The 26,284-nt window shown below is 49.7% G+C and overlaps 1 protein-coding gene across 1 annotated transcript in view; it reads left to right on the top strand.

Annotated features, from left to right (window-relative positions):
• The window catches only part of IPO5 (importin 5), a 358,310-nt gene that overhangs the window by 68,729 nt on the left and 263,297 nt on the right, over positions 1–26,284 (top strand). The window contains 1 exon segment of the mRNA XM_030201357.1: positions 7,334–7,430. Within this exon segment, the coding sequence (XP_030057217.1) occupies positions 7,334–7,430 (97 nt within the window).

Raw genomic sequence — 26,284 nt, 5'->3', positions numbered from 1 at the left:
TTAAGGAGACACTGAGGCCTTTCCTCCTTAAAAGTAATTTAATTACATGGCAAAGTTTGTGGGTCACGGAAAACAGCATGAGGTCCATGGAGCCTGGCATCCTGCCTCTGACAGTGGCCAGTCTGGTTGGAATATGTCCACTTTGAGAATCAGGTGCTCAACATTAAAAGTTTATATTTATTTACTTATTTATGGCATTTTATCCCACATTAAACATGAATTAGGGTGTTTTGTGGCTCTACATGAGAAACTCCCTGAGCCCATATGCCAAGGCCCCTCCCTGCCCATCTTCAAATCCTTGCTCAAAGCCCACCTCTTCAATGTCGCCTTCGGCACCTAACCATTATACCTCTATTCAGGAAATCTAGATTGCCCACCTTGACATTTCATCCTTTAGATTGTAAGCTCCTTTGAGCAGGGACTGTCCTTCTTTGTTAAACTGTACAGCGCTGCGTAACCCTAGTAGCGCTTTAGAAATGTTAAGTAGTAGTAGATTAAATATACTTTTTTTTTTTTTGGCCTAGCCAGTGAAGATCCCACCCCCACCAGGAAGCCACCACCAGCCAACAATACACTGTACTCCTTAAAATTAAAAAAATATTTATTTTACCTGGACAGCTGGTTTGCATGTGGTGGCAGGTGGTGCCGACTCGGAGAGCGCTGTACTCGTTCCATGTGTGCTGGCTCCTGTGCCTGTTGTGGGGCCGTAGGGGAATGCTGAGGGTGGCTGGGGAGGGGGGGGGGAATCAAGAAAAAGCTGATTTTGCTCCAGCGAGGGCACAGTGGAGGAGCCGCGACACTGATGGCAGCTGGCAGATTTTCCTTCTGCACTGTGGCGCCAGCGTTCACTTGGGGGACGGGAGGGAAGCAAGGCACAGCAGCAGACTCCAGAGTGAAGATGGCCGGTCATCAGCGTGAGCGAGGGAATACTGTTGTGGGAGTGCAGTGCTAGACTGGCCAGGCCTACCGACTTCTGGATCAGGACCTGCACTAAAAAAAAAAAAAAAAAGGCTGGTAGGAGGAGGACTGGAGCGCTGCCGGCTTCTTAAAAGCTGCATATCATGGTGGCTCAGCTGAGCAGTGGCAGAAAGGCGGTAAAGTGCACATCCTATCAGGACAACTGGGTGGGCACCCAGGCCCACCCATAGCTACGCCCCTGGATACAGGACTGTATGTTTTTGGTTTTTTTGTATTGTACCAGCACATTGATTAACTTTCTCTACTAAAATTTGAAATGGTGCTAATGTCTCTTATTTTGCAGTGCACTTTCAAATAACATTTTTAGATATTCTTTGTCCGATACACTGGGTAGGCTCTTGAACGGTCTGGAGGATCTAGAGGAAAGAAAATTAGCAGGTAAGGCCTAATTTCACCTTCCTCAGCAATCCTCCAGACCGTTCAAGGTGCTTGGGACGTACCAAAGCAGTAAACACATCTAAACGTGGGACCTGCGAAGCCCCGAGGACAGGACTGCAGCTCCAAAACTGGCATCCTCCCTTGCCTGTACATCTACTCTGTAATGTTTGACAAAAGAATGCAGGGAGGACCACACCGCCGCTCTACAAATGTCCACCGGTGGAACAAAACTACTCTCTGCCCAAGAAGCCGCCATCCCCCTAGTGGAATGTGCCTTGAGCCCCACCGGCACCGTACGGCCATGCAATATGTAAGCCGAAGAGATGGCATCCTTCAACCACCGAGCTATAGATGCCTTAGAAGCAGCCGCTCCCTTCTTGGGCCCCCCATGAAGGACAACCTGTCCGAAGACCTGAATTCCTCCGACCTGCGCAAGTAAACCTTCAACACTCTGCGTACATCCAATTTCACCAAACGACGCTGAGAAGCATCCCCCGTCCGGTCCCCCAAGACCGGCAACGAAATCACCTGATTGACATGAAAGGAGGATACCACCTTAGGCAAAAACGAAGGCACTGGACACAGCGAAACCTTTTCTTTAGAAAACCACAGAAACGGAGGCCTACATGAAAGAGCCTGACGTTCCGAAATCCGGCGAGCCGACAATATAGCTACCAAAAAGACCACCTTCATAGTAAGGTCTTTTATCGAACAAGACTCCAAGGGCTCAAAAGGAGAACCCGCCAAAGAGTCAAGAACGATATTAAGATCCCTCTGAGGAACTACCAGCCGCTGAGGAGGACGAAGCAACTTCACCCCCCTCAAAAAAACGGACCACATCCGGGGAGACGCAACCAACCTGCCCTGCACCTTACCCCGAAAACACGCCAAAGCAGCTAGCTGCACCTTCAAAGATGACAATGAAAGGCCTTTCTGAAAACCATCCTGCAAGAAATCTAAAATGCACGACACAGAAGCTGTCGAAGGGACACACACCCGGTCCCCACACCAATCTTCAATTATGCGCCTCACACGCGCACAGGCCAAAGACGTCGAACGTTTGCGAGACTGCAGCATTGTCTGAATCACCTTAGGGGAAAACCCTTTCCTTTTCAACCGTTTCTTCTCAAGGGCCACACTGTAAGAGAGAACCGATCCGGATCCGGCATGACAACTGGACCCTGACACAACAGCACCGAGCCCCCCCAGCCGCAGAGGCTCGCCTTCTAACAAGCGCATCAGATCCCCGAACCACGGCCGACGCGGCCAATTCGCAGCCACTAACAACACCGGACCCGCATGACATTCTACCCTCTGTAGGACTCGACTTATCAAGGGCCAAGGGGGAAACATGTACAGCAATACCCGCTGAGGCCATGGAAGGACCAACGCATCGATCCCTTCCGCTCGCGGATCCCGACGCCGACTGAAACACCGAGGAACTTGAGCATTCTGTGCCGACGCCATGAGATCCACTACTTGCATTCCCCACTTTAGAACTATCTGGTCGAACACCGACCGGTGCAGAGACCATTCTCCGGGGTCCAACATGCGTCTGCTTAGAAAATCCGCGTTCACGTTGTCCACCCCGGCCATGTGCGCTGCCAAAATCTGCACTAGATGCCTTTCTGCCCAACTCATGAGCAGAGCCATCTCGATTGCCAACAGCGGACACTTTGTACCGCCCTGCCGGTTGACATATGCTACTGCTGTCGCGTTGTCGGACATGACTCTTACTGCCTTTCCGACCACACTTGAGTGAAACGCCAACAGAGTTAGCCGAATCGCCCTCGTCTCCAACCGGTTGATAGACCACTGAGCTTCCTCCGTCGACCACAGCCCCTGCGCGGACCGACCGAGACACTGAGCTCTCCAGCCCAGCAGACTGGCATCAGTTACCAGAATCACCCACTGAGGAGGTTCCAACGGCATGCCCTTTTTCAGATGGGCCGAGCACAGCCACCACTGGAGACTGCACCGAGGAGCCCCCCTCAATGGCAACTGCAACTCCAAACTGTGTACCTGAGGAGACCACCGGGACAACAGAGCCACCTGAAGCTGACGCATATGCGCCCTGGCCCATGGTACTACCTCTATTGTCGCTGCCATGAGGCCCAGAACTCGAAGGTACATTCAAACCGTCAGACTCTGAACGGACATTAACAGCTGGACCTGCTGCTGACGAGAGGCGAGCTGAGAATCCGGCAGAAAAACACGACCCACTGCCTTGTCGAACCGCACTCCCAAGTACTCCAGACTCTGCGATGGGATCAACTGACTTTTGGCTACATTCACTACCCATCCGAGCGATTCCAGAAACGTGACCACCTGAGCCATCGCCGCCACACTGTGAGCCCGAGACTTCGCCAGGATCAACCAGTCGTCCAGATACGGATGCACCAGAATTCCCTGCCTCCGCAAAGCCACGGCTACCACCACCATTATCTTGGAGAAGGTACGTGGAGCCGTTGCCAGACCAAAAGGCAGAGCACAGAACTGAAAGTGCCTCCCTAAAACAGCAAAACGAAGGAAACGCTGATGGGCCTCTCGAATCGGCACGTGCACATACGCTTTCGTGAGATCCAGTGACATGAGAAATTCTCCCTGATGAACAGCCACTATGACCGAGCGCAGAGTCTCCATTCGGAAGGATGGCACCTTGAGCGCCCCATTGACCCTCTTGAGATCCAAAATGGGTCGAAACTGGTCCTCCTCCTTCGGCACCACAAAGTAAATGGAATAACAACCCATTCCCAGCTCGTGCTGAGGAACGGGTACCACAGCTCCCAACTGGATTAAGCGACCCAGAGTCTCTTGAATAGCCTTTAACTTGAGAGTGACAAGGAGAGGGAAGAAACAGATCCGGCAGCGGGTGCTTGAACTCGAGCACATAACCGTCGTGAACGACCTCCAACACCCACTGATTTGAAGTAATTTGGGTCCACCCCTGATAAAACAGACGAAGTCGCGCCCCGACCTTCACAAGAGGCTGGATTCGCACACCTTCATAAGGAGGACTTATTAGCATTTCCGGCACCTCCGGAGGAGTCCCGACCTCTTCGACGACCCCCTCGAAAGGACTGCGTCCGCTGGAAAAACCAGCTTTTAGAAGGGGACACATCTGCCTGGTCTGTACCGCCTCGCGTCCTTAAACCGACCTTTAGCTGAACTACCTCGACTAGCCACCTTAGGCCGTAACTCCGGCAACCGTGAGACCTTGGTATCCCCAAGACCACTCATCAGTTTATCCAAGTCCTCTCCAAACAACATAGAACCTTTGAAAGGTAGAGAACACAACTTTGCTTTAGAGGCTGCATCTGCCACCCAGCCCCTAAGCCAAAGAGCCCTGCGAGCCGTCACCACCAGAGCCATATTCTTAGCCGAAGCCCTTAGCAAATCATAAAGGGTGTCTGCCAAAAACGAAGACCCCATCTCCAATTTGGCCAGGTCCTGAACCAAACCAGTCCTATCTAACGCAGGCTCATCCAAGAGCTTCTCCGCCCAATGGAAACAAGCTCTGGCTACCAAGCCCCCACACACAGAGGCTTGCAAGGCCAAAGCTGACAAATCAAAGCTGCGCTTCAGAAAAGACTCTAGCTTCCTATCCTGAGGATCCCGTAAGGCTGTACCGCCATCCACCGGAATGGCCGTAGCCTTAGTAACCGCCGTAGCCTTAGTAACCGCCGTAACCACTGCATCCACAGTAGGTGGTTTCAGCAGGGCCAAATCTTCTGGAGGCAAGGGATACAGCCGCGCTATAGCCCTAGACACCTTACAAGTAGCCTCCGGCACAGACCATTCCTGAAAAAACATAGTAACACAGTAGATGACGGCAGAAAAAGACCTGCACGGTCCATCTAGTCTGCCCAACAATTTACACTCCTATGTGCTACTTTATGTGTATACCTGACCTTGATTTGTTTCTGCCATTTTTAGGGCACAAACCGTAGAAGTCTGCCCAGAACAAGGCCCACCTCCCACTCACCAGCCCCGCCACCCAATCTCGGCTAAGCTTCTGAGGATCCCTTCCTTCCGAACAGGATTCCTTTATGTTTATCCCACGCATTGTCCCTAATGTCTGAATTCATGGGAAAGGAACGGGAGGCTCTCCGAATCCCCTTAACCAAGGGATCTACCTGGGTCCCTCTGCAGAGGGAGTGGCTGCCAGAGCAAACTTCAAAGTAGAGATCACCTGATCAATGAGCTCTAACAACTCCTCCTCATGAAAAATGCGAACCACTGAAGAATCTTCCCCAGGCCTTAGCCCATCCTGATCCTCAGACTCATCTAAGAGATCCTCCTCTCCTGGGTCACTCCAAACGTCCGACCCAGGCAGAGAAAGTATCTCCATAGGCTCCGAAATATCCACCTGTGGGCGCTTAACTCCCACTGAGCTAGCAGCTTCCGGGGAACAAACAGCTTGAGAGGGGCCAGCTCTCCAGGCATTATACAGAGACCAAACAAACTCAGTGGGGAAGCCAGACCCCCCCCCCCCCCCGACGCTGCTGAAGCCCCAACAGCACTTCCTGCAGTCTCCGTGACGGACCCCCCCCTCGCTCCCGAGGCGGCAGGTCCATTGCGTGATCCGCGGCTAAACTAGGTGCGCTTCCCGCCACACACTGGTCCGCTGGTGCGGAATGCGCAGCCTAAAGGGCCGCGCAGCCTAAAGGGCCGCGCTTCCCGCCAAAAACGGCTCCGTCGAGGCCGACCCGGGACACGCAGCCAAAATGGCCGCGTTTCCCGCCAAAACCGACCCCGCCGTTGCTGGCCCGGAATGTGCGGTCAAATCGCCGCCCAACACCTCCGCCGACTCAGGGGAAAAGCACGGGGGGCAAGAGCGCTGACAACGTAGGCTCCCCACAAAATTTACATTGGCCACCTTTCACTTCAATGCTGCGCTTTGCGCTAAACCGACACCTCGCCGGCTTAGACATAATGACTGCGAACACAATAAAAACAAACAGTTGCTTTGTGCTCTGACAGACTAATAGGCAAAACCGCCTAAGGCAAGAATGCCCTTGAAGACGTTTTATTTCTGGACTGCCACAAGAACAGCCAAAATAGCCGCCTTTTAAAAACGTTTTTTTATTTTTTTAAACCTCGTTGCTGATGCCTAAACGCCTCAAGGGTACAGAACGAGGTTTGTAGCCAAGGTCAAGCAGTCCTCCAGAGGAAGAGCACAGGGGGAGGGACCCAGCCACCCGGGTGTGACACCCCACAGGGAATAATAGAGATCTAAGTGTGGGTTCTCTAACATTTACAACCCAACCTAGAAACCCCAAACGGGCCTACCAGACTGAGTACACTGCACAGGCTGCACACATCTACCCTCTGCTGAGACTGAGAAAATACTGGTTAGTAGAAGGTCTGCACAGGCTACTTGTATAAGAAGTTTTAGTGTTCTCAGTCTCCCTCTGCTGGTAGGAGTGCATAACCCAAGCGTCTTGAACGGTCTGGAGGATTGCTGAGGAAGTCAGTTTTAATAAAGCAATTTGAGTAACATTTCAGAGTCTGAGAGTATGTAGGGAGGGCAGTTTTACTCTTAGTCCCTCTTATCACTGTTAAAACAAGGCTGTGACTGACTGCTGCTTCAAAATCATCAGCCTAGGCACTAGTTAAATGATATCCAAATTAAGTGGAACGTTTAAGAGGATGAGAGATCTTGCAGCCTGCTATGAAGCTTTTAGCAGTAATTCTTTAAAACTTGGATGCAGCAAACATTTTCTTTGTTGCAAATTGATTTTTACTGATAAGGTGATGGTTGGCACCACTTCTGCTGTCCTGAACATGTGAATGTATGCTCATTTTGTATCTCAGCTTTACTGTAGGGATCTTATAGTGGTGTACATTAATATGGTTTACATTTGTATCAGTTATAATTGTCAAGATGTGAATACAGTGATGTTGGGTCTGTATGTGCAATTTTATGTTTATCAAATCAGGCTTAGATTGTTTTACTTATTTGTATCCATTTTAGGAACTTCCCTGGCATATTTGGGAATCAACAGCAACATTACCTAGAAGTCATTAAACGAATGCTGGTTCAATGTATGCAAGAACAAGAAAACCCAGTGGTAATAATGCATTGTTTTCCTTTAAAACAGGATGATAAAACAGTATAGTTTATACCTTTAAAAAATGTCTTGTTAACAATATTGCTTTAAGATCACTTGATGCTAAAAACAAAAAGAAAAAACTAATTTTGTATGAACAGGTGCTTATTAGTTTGTGTTGAATGTTTCATATGGTGGTGGTTTTGTGTTCCTACCTACCCCTACTCTATGCCTCAAACTCTGAGCATCTAGGAGCCAGACTTGGCGTGATCTGAATTATATTGATCTATTTATACATATCAGTTTAAAAAAAAAAAAAAAAAAAAAAAAACGCAGCAAAAGTGCAAAACACTCCTGTAGTAAACATGTTCCAGAATAGCTGGCAGTTTACCTGACAAACTAAATCTCTAACAATTGCCCTTTCACTGTACACATTTGTTTGTTTTGAGATATTTGTTTTCTCCGAGGACAAGCAGGCTGCTTGTTCTCACAATTGGGTTGTCGTCCACTGTGGCCCAGGAACCGGAAAGAAATTTTGCCAGCAAAAATAAAGGCTTTCGGGAACGTTCTGTCGCACGAATAGGACGGACCGCGCATGCGCGAACGACTTCCCGCCCACTGCACGAGCGTGTCTCCTCAGTCTTTTTTTTTTCTCTGCAGTTAGGTGCGGCAGTGTTTTTGCTCTGCTCCGTCAGGCCCAGGACGAAGACTTCTTTCGTGATTCTTGTTCGCTTTCTTTTATATATATATATATAAATTTATTAGTTTCCCGTGGTTTTCTTATTCTTTTTTTGTACATTTTAAAGTTTCCTTTCATTTTCGAGTTCGGCCGCGCGGTTGGGTTCTCCCCTTTTTGTGCCCTTCATTTTTGGCACAATTGCGTCGTTTGATTTCACCGAGGCTGTGTTTTCTTCCATGTCATTGAAGACACCCAGCGGCTTCAAACGTACTCGGTGCAACTGGACCATCTCAGGTAGCAATACCCACGCTTGGTGTATCCAGTGCCTTGGGACCGACCATAGCCCAGCCGCTTGTAGTCTGTGTCTTCGTATGAAGAAACAGACCCAAGTGTCTTGAGAGGCCCAACGGGAAAAGCTTTTTCGAGCCGGGTCCGGTCCTTCGACGTCGGGGAGCAAGGTAATGGCTGCTGAGAGACCAATTCGCGTTGGGAGCAGTGAGACGTCGAGTGGGTCTCTACCTGTCTCGAGGGACCCGGCCCCGAGGAGACGTGAGTAAAAAAACATATAGTAACATAGTAGATGACGGCAGAAAAAGACCCGCATGGTCCATCCAGTCTGCCCAACAAGATAAACTCATATGTGTATACCTTACCTTGATTTGTACCTGCCTTCTTCAGGGCACAGACAGTGCAAGTCTGCCCAGCAGTATTTCCCGCCTCCCAACCACCAGTCCCGCCTCCCATCACTGGCTCTGGCACAGACCGTATAAGTCTGCCCTCCACTATCCTCGCCTCCCAACCACCAACCCCTCTTCCCCCACCTGCTCCGCCACCCAGTTTCGGCTAAGCTTCTGAGGAACCAATCCTACTGCACAGGATTCCTTTATGCATATCCCACGCATGTTTGAATTCCGTTACCGTTTTCATTTCCACCACCTCCCGCGGGAGGGCATTCCAAGCATCCACCATCCTCTTTGTGGAAAAAATACTTCCTGACATCTTTCCTGAGTCTGCCCCCCTTCAATCTCATTTCATGTCCTCTCGTTCTACCGCCTTCCCATCTCTGGAAAAGATTTGTTTGCGGATTAATACCTTTCAAGTATTTGAACGTCTGTATCATATCACCCCTGTTCCTCCTTTCCTCCAGGGTATACATGTTCAGGTCAGCAAGTCTCTGCTCATACGTCTTGGAACGCAAATCCCATACCATTCTCGTAGCTTTTCTTTGCACCGCTTCTATTTTTTTAACATCCTTCGCAAGGTACGGCCTCCAAAACCGGATCTCGCCCTCTGGGTTAGGAAGTCCAGATGTGGCTTTGGGGGAAGCCTCACGGCATGTTTCTCCAAGCCACTTATCTGGCAGGCGTAAACAACAGTCTGGCCGACAGGCTGAGCAGGATAATGCAACCTCACGAGTGGTCAGTGGACATGGGCGTAGTCCGCAAGATCTTCCGAGCGTGGGGCACCCCCTCGGTGGATCTTTTTGCCACTCAGATCAATCACAGAGTCCCTCAGTTCTGTTCCAGGCTACAGGCCCACTACAAACTAGCGTCAGATGCCTTTCTCCTACATTGGGGAACAAGCCTCCTGTATGCGTATCCTTTCATACCTCTAGTAGGGAAGACTTTGCTGAAACTCAAGCAAGACTGCGGAACCATGATTCTGACTGCACCCTTCTGGCCGCATCAGATTTGGTTCCCTCTTCTTCTGGAGTTGTCCTCTGAAGAACCGTGGAGATTGGAGTGTTTTCCAACCCTCATTACTCAGAACGAGGGGTCGCTTCTACATCCCAACTTCCAGTCCCTGGCTTTCACCGCCTGGATGTTGAGGGCTTAGAATTCGTCTCCTTGGGTCTTTCAGAGGGTGTCTCCCGAGTCTTGCTTGCTTCCAGGAAAGATTCCACAAAGAAGTGTTACTCTTTCAAATGGAGGAGGTTTGCCGTCTGGTGTGACAGCAAGGCCCTAGATCCTCTTTCTTGTCCTACACAGACATAGTAACATAGTAACATAGTAAATGATGGCAGAAAAAGACCTGCATGGTCCATCCAGTCTGCCCTACAAGATAAACTCATATGTGCTACTTTTTGTGTATACCTTACCTTGATTTGTACCTGTCTTTTTCAGGGCACAGACCGTGCAAGTCTGCCCAGCACTAACCCAACCTCCCAACCACCAGCCCCGCCTCCCACCACCGGCTCTGGCACAGACCGTACAAGTCTGCCCAGCACTATCCCCGCCTCCCGCCACCGGCTCTGCCACCCAATCTCGGCTAAGCTCCTTAGGATCCATTCCTTCTGAACAGGATTCCTTTATGTTTATCCCACGCGTGTTTGAATTCTGTTACCGTTTTCATTTCCACCACCTCCCGCGGGAGGGCATTCCAAGCATCCACTACTCTCTCCGTGAAAAAATACTTCCTGACATTTTTCTTGAGTCTGCCCCCCTTCAATCTCATTTCATGTCCTCTCGTTCTACCGCCTTCGCACCTCCGGAAAAGGTTAGTTTGCGGATTAATACTTTTCAAATATTTGAACATCTGTATCATATCACCCCTGTTTCTCCTTTGTTCCAGAGTATACATGTTCAGGTCATCAAGTCTTTGCTCATACGTCTTGTAACGCAAATGCCTTACCATTCTCGTAGCTTTTCTTTGCACTGCTTCAATTCTTTTTACATCCTTCGCAAGGTACGGCCTCCAAAACTGAACACAATACTCTAGGTGGGGCCTCACCAACGACTTATACAGGGGCATCAACACCTCCTTTCTTCTGCTGGTCACACCTCTCTCTATACAGCCTAACAACCTTCTAGCTACGGCCACCGCCTTGTCACACTGTTTCATCGCCTTCAGATCCTCAGATACTATCACCCCAAGATCCCTCTCCCCGTCCATACCTATCAGATTCTCCCCGCCTAACACATACATCTCCCGAGGATTTCTATTCCCTAAGTGCATCACTTTGCATTTCTTCGCATTGAATTTTAATTGCCAAACCTTAGACCATTCTTCTAGCTTCCTCAGATCCTTTTTCATGTTTTCCACTCCCTCCCGGGTGTCCACTCTTACAGATCTTAGTATCATCCGCAAATAGGCAAACTTTACCTTCTAACCCTTCGGCAATGTCACTCACAAATATATTGAACAGAATCGGTCCCAGCACCGATCCTTGAGGCACACCACTACTCACTTTTCCCTCCTCCGAGCGAATTCAATTCACCACCACCCTCTGGCTTCTGTCCGTCAACCAGTTCCTAATCCAGTTCACCACTTCGGGATCTATCTTCAGCCCATCTTGTTTATTTAAGAGCCTCCTGTGGGGAACCGTGTCAAAAGCTTTTCAATTCTCCGGTTACCCAATCAAAGAATTCAATGAGATTCGTTTGGCACGATTTCCCTCTGGTAAAACCATGTTGTCTCGGATCTTGCAACTTATTGGCTTCCAGGAAATTCACTATCCTTTCCTTCAGCATCGCTTCCATTACTTTTCCAATAACTGAAGTGAGGCTTACTGGCCTGTAGTTTCCAGCTTCTTCCCTATCACCACTTTTGTGACGAGGGACCACCTCCGCCGTTCTCCAATCCCTCGGAACCTCTCCTGTTTCCAAGAATTTATTAAACAAATCTTTAAGAGGACCCACCAGAACCTCTCTGAGCTCCCTCAATATTCTGTGGTGGATCCCGTCCGGTCCCATGGCTTTGTCCACCTTTAGCTTTCCAAGTTGTTCATACACACTCTCTTGAATACAGACCCTGCTTGAATACCTTCTACACCTGTCAGTCTTGTCTCAAGACCAACTCCATAAGAGTTCACCTTAGTGCGATTAGTGCCTATCATCGCTGTGTAGAGGGTAAGCCTATCTCTGGACAGCCTTTAGTTGTTCTCTTCCTGAGAGGTTTGCTTTTGTCAAAGCCCCCATTTAAACCTCCACCAGTGTCATGGGATCTCAGTGTCGTTCTCACCCAGCTGATGAAAGCTCCTTTTGAGCTACTGAATTCCTGCCATCTGAAGTACTTGACCTGGAAGGCCGTTTTCTTGGTGGCTGTTACTTCAGCTCGTAGAGTCAGTGAACTCCAGGCCCTAGTGGTGGATGCACCTTATACTAAGTTTCATCACAACAGAGTAGTCCTCCGCACGCATCCTAAGTTCATACCGAAGGTGGTGTCGGAGTTCCATCTGAACCAGTCCATTGTCTTGCCAACATTTTTTCCCCGTCCTCATAGCCGCCCTGGCGAAAGCAGTTTACATACCTTGGACTGCAAGAGAGCATTGGCCTTTTACGTGGAGCGGACGAAGCCTTCAGACAGTTCGCCCAGTTGTTTGTTTCTTTCAATCCCAACAAGAGGGGAGTTGCCATTGGAAAACGCACAATCTCCAATTGGCTAGCAGATTGCATTTCTTTCACTTATGCCCAAGTTGGGCTGACCTTACAGGGTCACGTCATGGCTCATAATGTTAGAGCCATGGCTGTGTCAGTGGCCCACTTTAAGTCGTCCTCCATTGAAGAGATTTGCAAAGCTGCGACGTGGTCATCCGTTCACACATTCACATCTCACTAGTGCCTTCAACAAGATACCCAACGCGACAGTCGGTTTGGGCAGGCGTTGCTACAGAATCTGTTCGGGGTTTAGATTCCAACTCCACGCCCCTAGGCCCATTTTGATTCTGTTCCAGGCTGCACTTGTTAGTTCATTTTGGTTTTAGGTCAATCTATGTTATATCCTCGCCATTGCGAGGCCCAATTGACCAATGTTCATTGTTTTGGGTGAGCCTGGATGCTAGGGATACCCCAATTGTGAGAACAAGCAGCCTGCTTGTCCTCTGAGAAAGCGAAGATACTAACCTGTAGCTGGTATTCTCCAAGGACAACAGGCTGATTGTTCTCACAAACCCGCCCTCCTCCCCTTTGGAGTTGTTGTTAAGGTTGTTTCTTGTTTATATGCTTTTTGATTAAACTGAGGAGACACGCTCGTGCGGCGTGCGGGAGTCGTTCTTGCATGCGCGGTCCATCCTCGCGCAGCAGAACGTTCCTGAAAGTCTTTATTTTTGCTGGTAAAATTTCTTTCAGGTTCCTGGGCCGCCACGGATGACGACCCAATTGTGAGAACAATCAGCCTGCTGTCCTCGGAGAATACCAGCTACAGGTAAGTATCTTCACTATATCACCCTTCAAGCAGTATATCAGAGCAGTTAACATAAAACAAAGTTAACCAAATAATTTACATATAGTAAAACAAAAGGAGGAGATGCATAGGACAACAAGTACTAAAAAAATACAGTTGTCTTCAACTGTGCTTACTTTTTTCCCCTTGGTCTTTTCTCATATATTATTTCTGCCTAAAGAATGCATAATGACCACTTCCTAAAATTTCCAAAAGTAGGTTTTAAAATATATTTGGATAAAGATATATTTCTTTCAAATTCTGCTTCCGGGAAAAAGCAATATGCAAAGTGTGGTCTTCAAAGATTGGGTGTGACCTCATGATGTCCCAATTATGTTTTAAAATTTTAAAATTTAAAGATATTATAGAAAATAATCCTGTTCCTTCAGAACTATTTCTCTTGTATCTTTTGGCCATGCACACATCTGCTAATTTTTGAACTGAAGTATCACTGCTTTAATGTTTCTGTAGTGCTACTACACATACAGGGCTGGATTCTACATATAGCATTAAAGATCAGCGCTGGAAATGATCCACACTAAGTGCTGTTCTGTAAACTGTAGCATGCAAGTTCTGCCTAACTTAAGCCTAATAAAAGCATGTGTAATTCCTGTGCCCAAAGTTAGGTGTTAATAGGCCTATTTCTGTAAAATCGTGCCTAACTTGAAATGCCCCTAACCTGCCCACCTTCTCCCAATTTCTCTGTCCCCTTTTGAGTTCTGCATGAGACCAGTTAAGCGTGGTTGGTGGGGAAGTGTGCGGATTAGAGATTCATGCATATCCTCAAGTTGGTGCTTGTTAGCATTAATAACCAGTCATTGACAGTTTAAGATATTAAATTTTCTCCGAGGACAAGCAGGCTGCTTGTTCTCACTGATGGGTGACGTCCACGGCAGCCCCTCCAATCGGAAACTTCTCTAGCAAAGTCCTTTGCTAGTCCTCGCGCGCCCGCGCGCACCGCGCATGCGCGGCCGTCTTCCCGCCCGAAACCGGCTCGAGCCGGCCAGTCTTCTTTTGTCCGCACTCGGTACGGTCGTGTTTTCGCCGTGTCGAGCCCCGGAAAGTCGACCTCGCGCGTCCAAATTTATTTTGACGTGTTTTTTCTTCGGAAAAGTCTTTCAAGTGTCGGGAAGTGCTCCGGAAACCCCCCCCCCGGGTTTCGTGTTAATCCTCCCCGTACTTCCAGCTTTTTGCCCCGATAAGTTTTCTTTCGTCGTCGGGGTAGGCCTCTTTTCGGCCTCGGTCGAGATTTTCTCCCTTACAAATTTTTTGGTGCTCTTTTTCCGTCATTTCGGACTTTGATTTCGCCGGCGCGATTTTTCCGCCCATGACATCGAAGCCTTCCAGCGGCTTCAAGAAGTGCACCCAGTGCGCCCGGGTTATCTCGCTCACTGATCGACACTCGTCGTGTCTTCAGTGTCTGGGGGCCGAGCACCGTCCTCAGAACTGCAGTCTGTGTTCCCTGCTTCAAAGGCGGACTCAGGTAGCGAGACTAGCCCAGTGGAACGTGTTGTTCTCGGGCTCTTCGTCGGCATCGGCACCGGGATCTTTGAGTGCATCGACGTCGTCAGCGTCCAGACCATCTTCCTCGGCCGCCCCTGCATCGAGTGCATCGAGGCATCGGGCCTCTGCATCGGTGCCGAGACATCGGATAGCTGCATCGACGTCGGTGGTACCGGGACCTCTTCTGCTGATGTCGTCGGACGGTGGTGCATTGTCAGGAGTGCAGGTGAGGGCTGTCCATTCCCCTGCTGGTGGCGGTGAGCCTTCGGGTGGGTCTCCTCCTACCCTGAGGGCTCCTGCGGTACAGCCCCCCAGAGACCGACCTCCTTCGGCCTCGGCCCCGAGGAAGCGACGGCTGGATTCTACGTCCTCCTCGTCGGTGCCGGGGAGCTCCGGTGACATGCTTCGGAAGAAATCGAAGAAGCATCGACACCGGTCGCCTCCCTGCGTCGGCACCGAGAGCTCTGGGTCGCCGAGGGAGTCGGCACCCAGCAGGCATCGGCACCGAGAGGACCGCTCACCCTCTGTTCAAGAGGTGTCGATGCGCTCCACTCTGGACAGCCCGGAACAGCCTCCTCGCCCGGAACAGATTCTGACGTCGACGCCTGCATCGACCTCTTTGCCTTTCTCTGCAGCCGCTCTGAACGAGAGCCTCCGGGCCGTTCTCCCAGAGATTCTGGGAGAGCTGTTGCGCCCTACCCCTCCGGTACCGGCGGTGCTTGCACCTCCGGTACCGTCGAGCGTGGCGCCAGCTGGCCCATCGCCCGGGGTGAGGTCCCCGACGTCGGTACCGCGTGCGGTACCGACTGCGGCCACCTCCCAGGAGGGCTCCCCGACTACGTCGGCGGAGGGAGCTTCGCCGATGCGGGCCAGGGAGTCTACCTCTCGACGCCCCCATCGTGGACGTGGCTCCACTGAGTCGAGCCGGGCGAGGTTGCAGACACAGGTTCGTGAACTTGTGTCTGACACCGAGGGTGAGGCCTCGTGGGAGGAAGAAGAAGACCCCAGATATTTCTCTGACGAGGAGTCTGAGGGTCTTCCTTCTGATCCCACTCCCTCTCCTGAAAGACAGCTTTCTCCTCCTGAGAGTCTGTCTTTCGCTTCCTTTGTCCGGGAGATGTCTACGGCCATCCCCTTCCCGGTGGTTGTGGAGGACGAGCCCAGGGCTGAAATGTTTGAGCTCCTGGACTATCCTTCTTCACCTAAGGAAGCGTCCACTGTTCCCTTGCACCATGTCCTAAAAAAGACATTGCTTGCGAACTGGACAAAACCTCTAACTAATCCCCACATCCCCAAGAAGATCGAGTCCCAGTACCGGATCCATGGGGACCCAGATCTGATGCGCACCCAGTTGCCTCATGATTCTGGAGTTGTGGATCTGGCCCTAAAGAAGGCTAAGAGTTCTAGGGAGCATGCTTCGGCGCCCCCGGGCAAGGACTCTAGAACCTTAGACTCCTTTGGGAGGAAGGCCTACCATTCCTCTATGCTCGTGGCCAAAATCCAGTCTTACCAGCTCTACACGAGCATACACATGCGGAACAATGTGCGGCAGTTGGCGGGCTTGGTTGATGCTCTTCCCCCTGAGCAAGCCAAGCCTTTTCAGGAGGTGGTCAGGCAGCTGAAGGCGTGCAGAAAATTCCTGGCCAGAGGGGTGTATGACACCTTTGATGTTGCGTCCAGGGCCGCTGCTCAAGGTGTGGTGATGCGCAGGCTCTCATGGCTGCGTGCCGCCGACCTGGAGAATAGACTCCAGCAGCGGATTGCGGACTCGCCTTGCCGTGCGGACAACATTTTTGGAGAGAAAGTCGAACAGGTGGTAGAGTCTCTCCACCAGCGGGACACCGCATTCGACAAGTTCTCCCGCCGGCAGCCTTCAGCATCTACCTCTACAGGTAGAAGATTTTTCGGGGGAAGGAAGACTGTTCCCTACTCTTCTGGTAAGCGTAGGTACAATCCTCCTTCTCGACAGCCTGCGGCCCAGGCTAAGCCCCAGCGCGCTCGCTCTTGTCAGCAGCGTGCGCCTCAGCCAGGCCCCTCGGCTCCCCAGCAAAAGCAAGGGGCGAGCTTTTGACTGGCTCCAGCAGAGCATAGCCGACATCCAAGTGTCAGTGCCGGGCGACCTACCAGTCGGGGGGAGGTTGAAAGCTTTTCACCAAAGGTGGCCTCTAATAATCTCCGACCAGTGGGTTCTCCAAATAGTCCGGCAAGGATACACCCTCAATTTGGCCTCAAAACCTCCAAATTGTCCACTGGGAGCTCAGTCTTACAGCTTCCAGCACAAGCAGGTACTTGCAGAGGAACTCTCCGCCCTTCTCAGCGCCAATGCGGTCGAGCCCGTGCCATCCGGGCAAGAAGGGCTGGGATTCTATTCCAGGTACTTCCTTGTGGAAAAGAAAAGAGGAGGGATGCGTCCCATCCTAGACCTAAGGGCCCTGAACATATATCTCGTAAAAGAAAAGTTCAGGATGCTTTCCCTGGGCACCCTTCTCCCCATGATTCAGCAAAACGATTGGCTATGCTCTCTGGACTTGAAGGATGCCTACACACACATCCCGATACTGCCAGCTCACAGACAGTATCTGCGATTTCAGTTGGGCACACGCCACTTCCAGTACTGTGTGCTACCCTTTGGGCTCGCCTCTGCGCCCAGGGTGTTCACAAAGTGCCTAGCTGTGGTAGCAGCGGCACTTCGCAGGCTGGGGGTGCACGTGTTCCCATATCTCGACGATTGGCTGGTGAAGAACACATCCGAGGCAGGAGCCCTGCAGTCCATGCAGATGACTATTCGCCTCCTGGAGCTACTGGGGTTTGTGATAAATTATCCAAAGTCTCATCTTCTCCCAGTGCAGAAACTCGAATTCATAGGAGCTCTGCTGGATTCTCGGACGGCTCGCGCCTATCTCCCAGAGACGAGGGCCAACAACTTGTTGTCCCTCGTCTCGCGGGTGCGAGCGTCCCAGCAGATCACAGCTCGGCAGATGTTGAGATTGCTGGGCCACATGGCCTCCACAGTTCATGTGACTCCCATGGCCCGTCTTCTCATGAGATCTGCTCAATGGACCCTAGCCTCCCAGTGGTATCAGGCTGCTGGGGGTCTAGAAGACGTGATCCACCTGTCCACGAGTTTTCTCGAATCCCTGTATTGGTGGACAATCTGGTCCAATTTGACTCTGGGACGTCCTTTCCAAATTCCTCAGCCACAAAAAGTGCTGACCACGGATGCGTCTCTCCTGGGATGGGGAGCTCATGTCGATGGGCTTCACACCCAAGGAAGCTGGTCCCTCCAGGAGCGCGGTCTACAGATCAATCTCCTGGAGTTGCGAGCGATCTGGAACGCTCTGAAGGCTTTCAGAGATCGGCTGTCCCATCAAATTATCCAAATTCAGACAGACAACCAGGTTGCCATGTACTATGTCAACAAGCAGGGGGGCACCGGATCTCGCCCCCTGTGTCAGGAAGCCGTCAGCATGTGGCTCTGGGCTCGCCGTCTCGGCATGGTGCTCCAAGCCACATATCTGACAGGCGTAAACAACAGTCTGGCCGACAGACTGAGCCGGATTATGCAACCTCACGAGTGGTCGCTCAACTCCAGAGTGGTGCGTCAGATCTTCCAAGCGTGGGGCACCCCCTTGGTGGATCTCTTCGCATCTCGAGTGAACCACAAAGTCCCTCAGTTCTGTTCCAGGCTTCAGGCCCACGGCAGACTGGCATCGGATGCCTTCCTCCTGGATTGGGGGGAGGGCCTGCTGTATGCTTATCCTCCCATTCCTCTGGTGGGGAAGACTTTGTTGAAACTCAAGCAAGACCGAGGCACCATGATTCTGATTACTCCTTTTTGGCCGCGTCAGATCTGGTTCCCTCTTCTTCTGGAGTTATCCTCCGAAGAACCGTGGAGATTGGAGTGTTTTCCGACCCTCATCACGCAGGACGGAGGGGCTCTTCTGCATCCCAGCCTCCGGTCCCTGGCTCTCACGGCCTGGATGTTGAGAGCGTAGACTTTGCCTCTTTGGGTCTGTCAGAGGGTGTCTCCCGCGTCTTGCTTGCTTCCAGGAAAGATTCCACTAAGAGGAGTTACTTCTTTCTGTGGAGGAGGTTTGCCGTCTGGTGTGACAGCAAGGCCCTAGCTCCTCGCTCTTGTCCTACACAGACCCTGCTTGAATACCTTCTGCACTTGTCTGAGTCTGGTCTTAAGACCAACTCTGTAAGAGTTCACCTTAGCGCGATCAGTGCATACCATTACCATGTGGAAGGTAAGCCGATCTCAGGACAGCCTTTAGTTGTTCGCTTCATGAGAGGTTTGCTTTTGTCAAAGCCCCCTGTCAAGCCTCCTACGGTGTCATGGGATCTCAATGTCGTTCTCACCCAGCTGATGAAATCTCCTTTTGAGCCACTGAATTCCTGCCATCTGAAGTACTTGACCTGGAAGGTCATTTTCTTGGTGGCAGTTACTTCAGCTCGTAGAGTCAGTGAGCTTCAGGCCCTGGTAGCCCAGGCCCCTTACACCAAATTTCATCATAACAGAGTAGTCCTCCGCACTCACCCTAAGTTCTTGCCAAAGGTCGTGTCGGAGTTCCATTTGAACCAGTCAATTGTCTTGCCAACATTCTTTCCCCGTCCTCATTCCTGCCCTGCTGAATGTCAGCTGCACACATTGGACTGCAAGAGAGCATTGGCCTTCTACCTGGAGCGGACACAGCCCCACAGACAGTCCGCCCAATTGTTTGTTTTTTTTGATCCCAATAGGAGGGGAGTGGCTGTAGGGAAACGCACCATATCCAATTGGCTAGCAGATTGCATTTCCTTCACTTACGCCCAGGCGGGGCTGGCTCTTGAGGGTCATGTCACGGCTCATAATGTTAGAGCCATGGCTGCGTCGGTAGCCCACTTGAAGTCAGCCTCCATTGAAGAAATTTGCAAAGCTGCGACGTGGTCTTCTGTCCACACATTCACATCTCATTACTGCCTGCAGCAGGATACTCGACGCGACAGTCGGTTCGGGCAGTCAGTTCTTCAGAACCTGTTTGGGCTTTAGGATCCAACTCCACCCCCCGAGGGCCCTGTTTGTTCTGTTCCAGGCTGCACTCTCAGTTAGTTGGTAAATTTTTTAGGTCAATTTCAGTTATGTCCTCGCCGTTGCGAGGCCCAATTGACCATGGTTGTTGTTTTGAGTGAGCCTGGGGGCTAGGGATACCCCATCAGTGAGAACAAGCAGCCTGCTTGTCCTCGGAGAAAGCGAATGCTACATACCTGTAGAAGGTATTCTCCGAGGACAGCAGGCTGATTGTTCTCACAAACCCGCCCGCCTCCCCGTTGGAGTTGTGTCTTCCCTTGAAGTGTATTGTCTTGCTACATACTGGACTGGCCGGCTCGAGCCGGTTTCGGGCGGGAAGACGGCCGCGCATGCGCGGTGCGCGCGGGCGCGCGAGGACTAGCAAAGGACTTTGCTAGAGAAGTTTCCGATTGGAGGGGCTGCCGTGGACGTCACCCATCAGTGAGAACAATCAGCCTGCTGTCCTCGGAGAATACCTTCTACAGGTATGTAGCATTCGCTATATGTGGATCTTTCAGTACCATATATATAGAATTGGGGGAGGGGTAGTGTATAAAGAATCCTTTTTTCTGCAGAGCTAAAATCTAGTCAAGGCACATACAGGACAAGAGAAACTTTGTGAGTTTCATTAAGAAACTAATCAAAAAGCTGTGATCTGCAAAATGGGGATTAAAGTTGACTCAAAAAAGGATTAGTCCCTAGACTGAGTTTGAATAAAATCAGAGGAGAAGCAGGATGCACAAACTCAAGGGGTCAATATTCAGCCATGTTTAATGGCTATCTAGATAATCTGGATGGCAGGTGCTGCTCCTTTTACTAAGCTGCAGTAAGCACTAGCGCATGCTTACTGCAGCTTAAAAGGGCTTACTTGAGGGGTCCTGTAGTAAGTTTAGAATCTGTGTGCAAACAATGCACCAAAAAGATTGTTTTTTTTGGGAGGGGGTGTATGTCTGGGGGATAGAGAGTAGTTCACGGCTATGTAGATGTGCTATCTGATTAGTGCAGGATTAATACATGAGCCCTTATCACCTACAAAATAGGTGACGGTAAGGGCTTGCACACTAATTTTTGGTAATGACTGTGCATTAATAGAAATATTAGCATGTGGCCATTAATTTGGAAAATAGGAAATTGGCCATTTTCCAGCAGTAGTAAAAATGCCCTTAGAGTCAGGAAAGACCTGTGTAAGGATGTTCTGAGGCCACTTTCTACGGCATTTTTGTAAAAGGATCCCTAAGTGTGGCTGACAGAATATTCAGTAGCACTATATGGGGGGGGGGGGGGGGGGGGGGGGTAGTAAGAAAACAGGAAGGCAACCGGTCTACTAGATCCAATGTGAACAGAAAAGGAAGTAGATCTTTTGAAGAAACTTTCTCTTATTGGTTCAAGGCTCCCAACAGACTCCGGAAGAGACGCTTCTGTAATCAGCGTTGGTGAAATTTGTAGTTTTACACCAGCCGGTTTGCATTGCTCCTGAGCCTGTACTTCTGGCAAAACATGGCCGTGTTGGGCACTTGTGAGTCCTGGGAGCTTTGAACAACCAATAAGACTGTTTTTCTTCAAAAGGTGTGCTTCCTTTTCTGTTCTCACTATATGGGTAATGCCACTGAATATCTGTACAGACTGCCTCAGCTGTACTAAGACAAGATACCAGCACCAAATATCTGAAATTATTTTATTTTTTTTAAACTGCAATAGTTAACATTTTAAACACTGATTATGGCATCTCAATATTGATTTGAAGAGGTCTATTCCAACCAAGGGCACAGCAAAGTGGAAAATGGTGGAGCCAGGTATTCACAGTGGAGAAAGCATAGATAGGAGTGATTGGCAGCAGTTAGGAGGAAGGGGGAGGGGTGTAGGAAGAAATGGAAGGCAGTGAGGTGTTGCAGAATGAATACAATTGTTTCTCGGAGGACAAAGCAGCCTTCTGTAGTCGCACATCTGGGTGACATCACAAGATGGAGCCCACTGTGGAAGCTGGCTAACAAGATTGAAGAAATTTCTAGCAGCATCCCACCATACGTGTGCTAGTGCCTTCCCGCCGGAAGTGCAAGCGTGGGTCCCTCGATATTTTTCTGTGGAGCACGCAAGGACACATCATCGTTCTCTTCTCTCAGTGAGTTTTTTTTCTCTGCTTTAGCAGTGCCTTATGCAGATATTTTTGTCCTTTCCATAATTATTTTCTTCCCTCTTTTATTATGTTACTTTTTCATTTTTTTTAGTATTTTCAGCTCTATTTCCTTTCTTTTTTGTGAGTTCTTAGGCCTTCTTGGGCTGGAACACTGACATCAATTTGAACGTTGTCTCTTTTTAGAGTTCACAATCGAGGAGTTTAATTTGGCTGCGATTCTTTTCTCGATGTCAGATGACCCCCGCTTGAAAAGGGGTACCCAGTGTAATTGGAGGTACCTGCACTCTTGATGCATCTGGTGCCTTGGGCCTAACGATGAGCCTAACTCTTGTTCTCTCTGTTTGCAAATCCAGTTGAGGACAAAGAGGGTATGGCAGGTCCAACAGGAGAGACCTTTTGGCTCCTTGAAGACTGATCCATCAATACCTGCACTGCAAGCATCGACCTCAATGGCTGCTAAGGCTTCAAATACTACTGGGAGTGCACCAACATTGAGGTCTCTACCTCTCTAGACATCTGGCGCTGAAAGTAGGCCCCGGGACAGGTCTGTATCAGACCCGTCAATGAGGGCACATATGGGTTCAACATCGTCCTTGGTAGCACCAAAGACCGTGATGCTGAGCATCGGGGGAAGCCCAAGAAGCATAAGCATCAGTCCTCTTTGCATGCTGCTGGGAGCTCCATACCCAAGAAATACTGGCACCAGGAGGAACGCTACCTCTCTTTGGTAAAGTTTCCAGTGCACAAGTCTCCGAGCAGCCAGGTTCCTGCTTTTAGTTGAGCATGGACGTAATTTCAGTTTGCCTCTGTCCCGGCTCCCCTGCCTTTGCTGATGCCTTCCTTCAATGAGCATACCAGTCTATGCTTGGGGAGGAGCTGGCGCAGATACTACAGTTGTAATCCACTTGGGCATCAAAGGTGCTTGTGCCAACTGTGGATCAGCCCCAGATTCTTCCTGAGGCTCTATCCATGCCTGTGGAGAGATTCTCGGCGCATCGAAGGGTGTCGACATTATCCCACGCAGTACCGCTCTTGACGTTGGGAAGAAACTTCCCCGGAGTCTGACAGTAGGGCTATACCTCGGCTTTCTGCAGGGTGTGGACATGGCTCTACTGAGCCAAGGCAGGCACATACTAACTCAGTCTGGTCTGAGTGTTGTGAGGCGTCTGACTGGGACCGCGAATGTGACCCAGAAGAGGACCCTCATTTCTTCTTGGAGGAGGAGTTTTATGGAGAACCTTCTGATCACTCCCCACCTGAAGAGAGACATAAATCTCCACCTGGGCTCTCTCTCTCTCTCTCTCACCGGTTTTGTGAAGTTGGAGACAGAGGAGGAGCCCAGGGCAGAAATGTTATCTGTTCTGGATTGAGTCACCTCATAAGAAAGGGGTCACAGTGCCATTGCACCTTATCCTTAAAGATGCACTGACGGCAAACTGGGAATATCCTCTTTCAGTGTAGGTCGCACCTAAAAAGGTGGATACACAGTATTGAGAAAGGCTCTCGGATTTGAAAGGGTTCAATTTTCTCACCACTCTGGTTGTCGAATCTGCCCTCAAACGAGCTAGGATCTGCAGGAACCAAGCCTCAGCTCCCGCAGGTAGAGAGACTGCAGTCCTACCAGCTCTACACAAGACTTGACTTGAAATCTTTGCTACACTGTACACGTAGTCTTGCGGATTCTCTCCCTCAGGAGTAGGCTGCTGCTACACTGTACACGTAGCCTTGCGGATTCTCTCCCGCAGGAGCAGGCTGCAGAGCTTCATCAGTAAGCATCTGGAGTGCAGAAAGTATCTGGCCAGGGACGTTTACGATTCTTTTGATATTGCATCCAGCTTCTTGCCATGGGTGTGGGGATGTGCAGACTATCATGGCTGTGTGTCGCTGACCTAGAACCAGTGGTTCAGAAGAAGTTTGATGGATGTACCTTGCCGAAGAGACCAGTCTTTTTGGGGACAAGGTGGAGGAGGTTGATGACCTCATAAAGAAACATACTGATACCAACCGGTCCTTGTCTCGACAGCCTCCAACTGCAGCTTCAACAACAAAGTCCTCCAGTTCTGTTCTAGGCTCAGATCACACGGCAGACTTGCGTCAAATGCCTTTCTCTTACATTGAGAGGAAGGTCTTCTGTATGCATGTACTCCAATACCTCTCATGGGGAGGACTTTGCTAAATATCAAGCAAGACCAGGGAACTATGATTCTAATTGCTCCTTATTGGCCAAGGCAGATCTGGTTTCCTCTTCTGGAGTTATTCTCCAAAGAGCCATGGAGATAGGAATATTTTCCGACCCTCATCACACAGAACGAGGGATTCCTTCTGCATACCAACCTCCAATCACTGGCCCTCACGGCTTGGATGTTGAGAGTGTAGAATTTTGAATCCTTAGATTTGCAGGAGGGTGTCTCTCACATCTTGCTGGCTTCCAGGAAAGACTCCACTAAGAGGCGTTATCTTAAGTGGAGGAGGAGGTTTGCCCTCTAGTGTGAGGGCAAGACCTTAGATGCCCTCACTTTTCCTACTTAATTGCTTGAATACCTCCTGCATCTCTCTGAGTCTGTTTTGGAAACCAACTCTATAAGGGTTCATATCAGTGCAATTAGTGCTTATCAACAGGTAGCAGGTAAGCCCATATCTGTACAACCTCTAGTTGCTAGCTTCATGAGAGGTTTGATGATACAGCCCCCCCCGGCCCCCCCCCCCCCATCAGACCGCTCACTGTGTCCTCACTCAACTGATGAAAGTTCCTTTTGAGCCACTTGATTCCTGTCAACTAAAGTATTTGACTTGGAAAGTGGTGGTTATGGTGGCAGTCACTTCAGCTTGCAGAGTCTGTAAGCTTCAGGCCCTAGTAGCTGATCCACCTTTACACTAAACTTTCATCACAAAGTAGTTCTCCGCACATACCTAAGTTCTTTCCTAAGGTGATGTTTGCATTCCATCTTAATCAGTCAGTTATTCTACCAACAATTTTCCCAAAACCACATGTCCATCCTGGTGAAAGTGTACTGCAGACCTTAGATTGCAAGTGAGCCTTAGCCTTCTGTCTGGAGCAGATTAAAATCCATAGACGGTACATCCAGCGTTTTGTTTTTTCTATTCACCCAAATCAGATTTGGGGGGGGGGGGTAGCCATCAGCTAATGCACAACTTCAAATTGACTAGCAGATTGCATTTCCTTCACTTATGCCCAGGCTTGGCTGACTCTAGAGGGCCATGTCAAGGCTCAATGTCAGCCATAGTGACATTGGTAACCCACTTGAGATCAGCCTCTATAGAGGAGATTTGTAAAGCTGTGATGTTTTCTGTCCATACATTCACATCTCATTACTGCCTTGAGCAGGGTACCTGACATGACAGAAGGTTTGGTCAGGCACTCTTGAACTTGTTCGGTGTGTAGAATCCAGCGCCATCCCCCTAGACCCAGTTTTCTTCAGTTCCATGCCTCATCTTCACAACTAGTGTGTATACAGTTTCAGGTTAATTGACTGAGCGAGTCCCTATTGTCCTTGCATTGTTTTTTTGGTGGTCCTGGTTGCTAGGGATTCTCAGATGTGAAAATACAGAAGGCTTGCTTGCTTCTCGGAGAAAGCGAAGTTACTCGCCTGTAGCAGAGGACAGCAGGCCAAGTATTCCACTTCCTTTTAGTTGTATTTCTGAGCTTTTTTACTTGATTAAGGTACCTGTGCTCGCGCATTGGGCGGGAAGGCACTAGCTGATGTCAGTTGGAATGCTTCTAGTAATTTCTCAATCTTGCTATTCAATATCAGCACCAGGCTCCGTCTGATAACGTCACTTAGATGTGAGAATACTTGGCCTGCTACAGGTGAGTAACTTCACTATTTAGAATTGTATGTGGAAGTAGATAGGGGACCTAATGTAGTGACCTGAGGGCTGTATAATTGTAGCATCACAAGTGAGAGAAGTTGGTCTATTTTAGTGGTACTTGATGGTTCACTTGAAGACCTGCACGGAGCTGACTGCAGCAAACGGAGTGAAAAATTATTAGGGAAGATGTGGATAAGAACTTTGGCAATGTGTGCCTTTACATTTATATATACTGCCACAAAGAATAAAGAGGAGCAATAAATAAAGGGAAGATGTTCGTGCTACAACCCCCACAAGAAGCCTCGCAGCTCACATTAAAAAGTGCACAAGTTTTCGTTTATTTTTAACTTTGTAATAGTATTATTCCTATATGTAAATATGGGCTCAAAATAGTTGAGAGACTGCCTCAATCCAACAAATCAAAGGCTTCAAAAAGTAATATAATCATAGCACTTAAAAGTTCTTAGCCCAAAATAAATTTGTGTCTCAAGGCTGATATTTCAGAGAAAAATTTTAAA

The sequence above is a fragment of the Microcaecilia unicolor genome, chromosome 4 (assembly GCF_901765095.1).
Source record: "Microcaecilia unicolor chromosome 4, aMicUni1.1, whole genome shotgun sequence".
Classification (NCBI taxonomy): Eukaryota; Metazoa; Chordata; class Amphibia; order Gymnophiona; family Siphonopidae; genus Microcaecilia; species Microcaecilia unicolor.
The sequence above is the reverse complement of the archived record's forward strand: the minus strand, read 5'-3'. Positions and strand labels throughout refer to the sequence as shown.